The sequence below is a fragment of the Aplysia californica genome, unplaced genomic scaffold (genome assembly GCF_000002075.1).
Source record: "Aplysia californica isolate F4 #8 unplaced genomic scaffold, AplCal3.0 scaffold00199, whole genome shotgun sequence".
NCBI lineage: Eukaryota > Metazoa > Mollusca > Gastropoda > Aplysiida > Aplysiidae > Aplysia > Aplysia californica.
This window is the reverse complement of record NW_004797469.1, coordinates 1012181-1013813: the sequence shown is the minus strand read 5'-3', so window position 1 is coordinate 1013813 and position 1633 is coordinate 1012181. Positions and strand designations below refer to the sequence as shown.

At 41.7% G+C, this 1633-nt stretch overlaps 1 protein-coding gene across 1 annotated transcript in view; it reads right to left on the bottom strand.

Annotated features, from left to right (window-relative positions):
• Positions 1-1633, bottom strand: part of LOC101853557 — a gene marked incomplete in the record, with an annotated part of 15263 nt that overhangs the window by 4122 nt on the left and 9508 nt on the right. Inside the window, 2 exon segments of the mRNA XM_005099014.3 lie at positions 572-671; positions 1245-1469. Of these exon segments, the coding sequence (XP_005099071.2) occupies positions 572-671; positions 1245-1469 (325 nt within the window).

Here is a 1633-nt window from a genome sequence, read left to right as displayed (position 1 = left end):
TTCCCACCCGCCCGAAAGAAACACCAACGGGATTTAAGTAAGAAAAACACAGGGGGCGCTCGTGATCACGGTGTTCTCCTCTCATGCAATAGGTCCCAGGTTCGAAACTTGACAGTGACGGAAAATGTTTTCCTTTCATCTCCTTTCTTGCTTTCTAACCATATTCTGTCGTCTGCTTTGTCTCCACTTTCTGCTCTACCCCTCCTCTTTGCCCCCTCCTCTGGGTTCCTTACTTTCTGAGGCCTTTCTACTGCTACTCCTTGGCTCCGTCTTACTGCTGTCTGTCTGCTATACCCTTGATCTTTTGGTAGGTAAAATGTAAAACCTAGCTTTTTCGAATAAAGGCAAAAATTTCGGAAGTCTCGTATGCAAGTTGCGCACGTTAAAGATCCCATGGTGCTCCTGAAATCAACAAGATTCGGTCGCCACCCGTGCAAAATTCAAAATTCCTACAAAACTGAAAATGTTTAATGTGTCCCTATATGACCTTCTGCAGTTGCCAGGGTCGAAAAACACTTACCAAACAAAAAAATAAAACAAATGAAAGACATTAGTAGGACTGAGTGCTCACCTTCCTGCTTGTAGAGCCCACAAGGTACTCGTGACAGATGACTTTGCCCGTCGTGTGCACGATGGAGAACTTGGCGCGTGTGTCAGACTCGATATGGTACCTGTAGGGCCACGTGACACAAGAATGCGATTACGTCATTCGTTTGAGAGTTTTGACGGTGGATTCGTCTACTTCCGGCTGTTGGTTTTGTATAAAATATTACATTGTATAATTTTGGTAACAAGGTTTACTGGTACAGCAATAACTACTGAACGCCATTAAAAACACAACGTTTTCAAAAAAGTTATTTTTAAAAAGCCAAATATGCTCTTATCGTCGCGATTTTTTGGAGACACAAGTAAGCAGTTGTTAGTCCACACACCAATGCACGATTTTTTCTATTTTCCTGAGCATTTTTGATCACAATACAGTGAAATATAATCGATGTAGAATCTCAGCAGAAAAAAGTTTGTGGGAACCATGACTGCCGATATCTTCTTTACGTCTGAATGATGATGATGATGATGATGATGATGATGATGATGATGATGATGATGATGATTTTTTCCCAATAAGGTTCCTGGTGAAGCCTACAAATGACAAAACATTAAATGAATTCTCATTTTCCATATTTTTTCTTCTATAACAACGATGATGATGATGATGATGATGACGATGATGATGATTCCCTCACCTATCCTGCCCGTATCCCCCGACACGCGAGACTTCGTTCAATAGCTGAGCTGCGACAATGTTGTCCTTGACCCTCACATTGCTGACCTCCATGGACATGTCATCAACTCGAACTCTGACCCGGTGACCTTTGTTGATGTAGTCGATAAGCTCTTCCACAGTTCCGAATTCGTCAAAGCCGTTAGCGTCGTTAGTGTATACGTGGCGCCAGCAGATGTCCGCATACCTGACAAGGTAAGCAGAATAAAAACCAATAGAATAATAATCTGTAGTTTATGTTGGGATCTGGGGGAGGTGGGGGAGATCAACGTATTTTTTTCTTCTATCTTGTTTACTTTGTAGTAATTCTTCTTTTTGTTGTTGTTGTTGTTGTTGTTGCTGTTGTTGTAT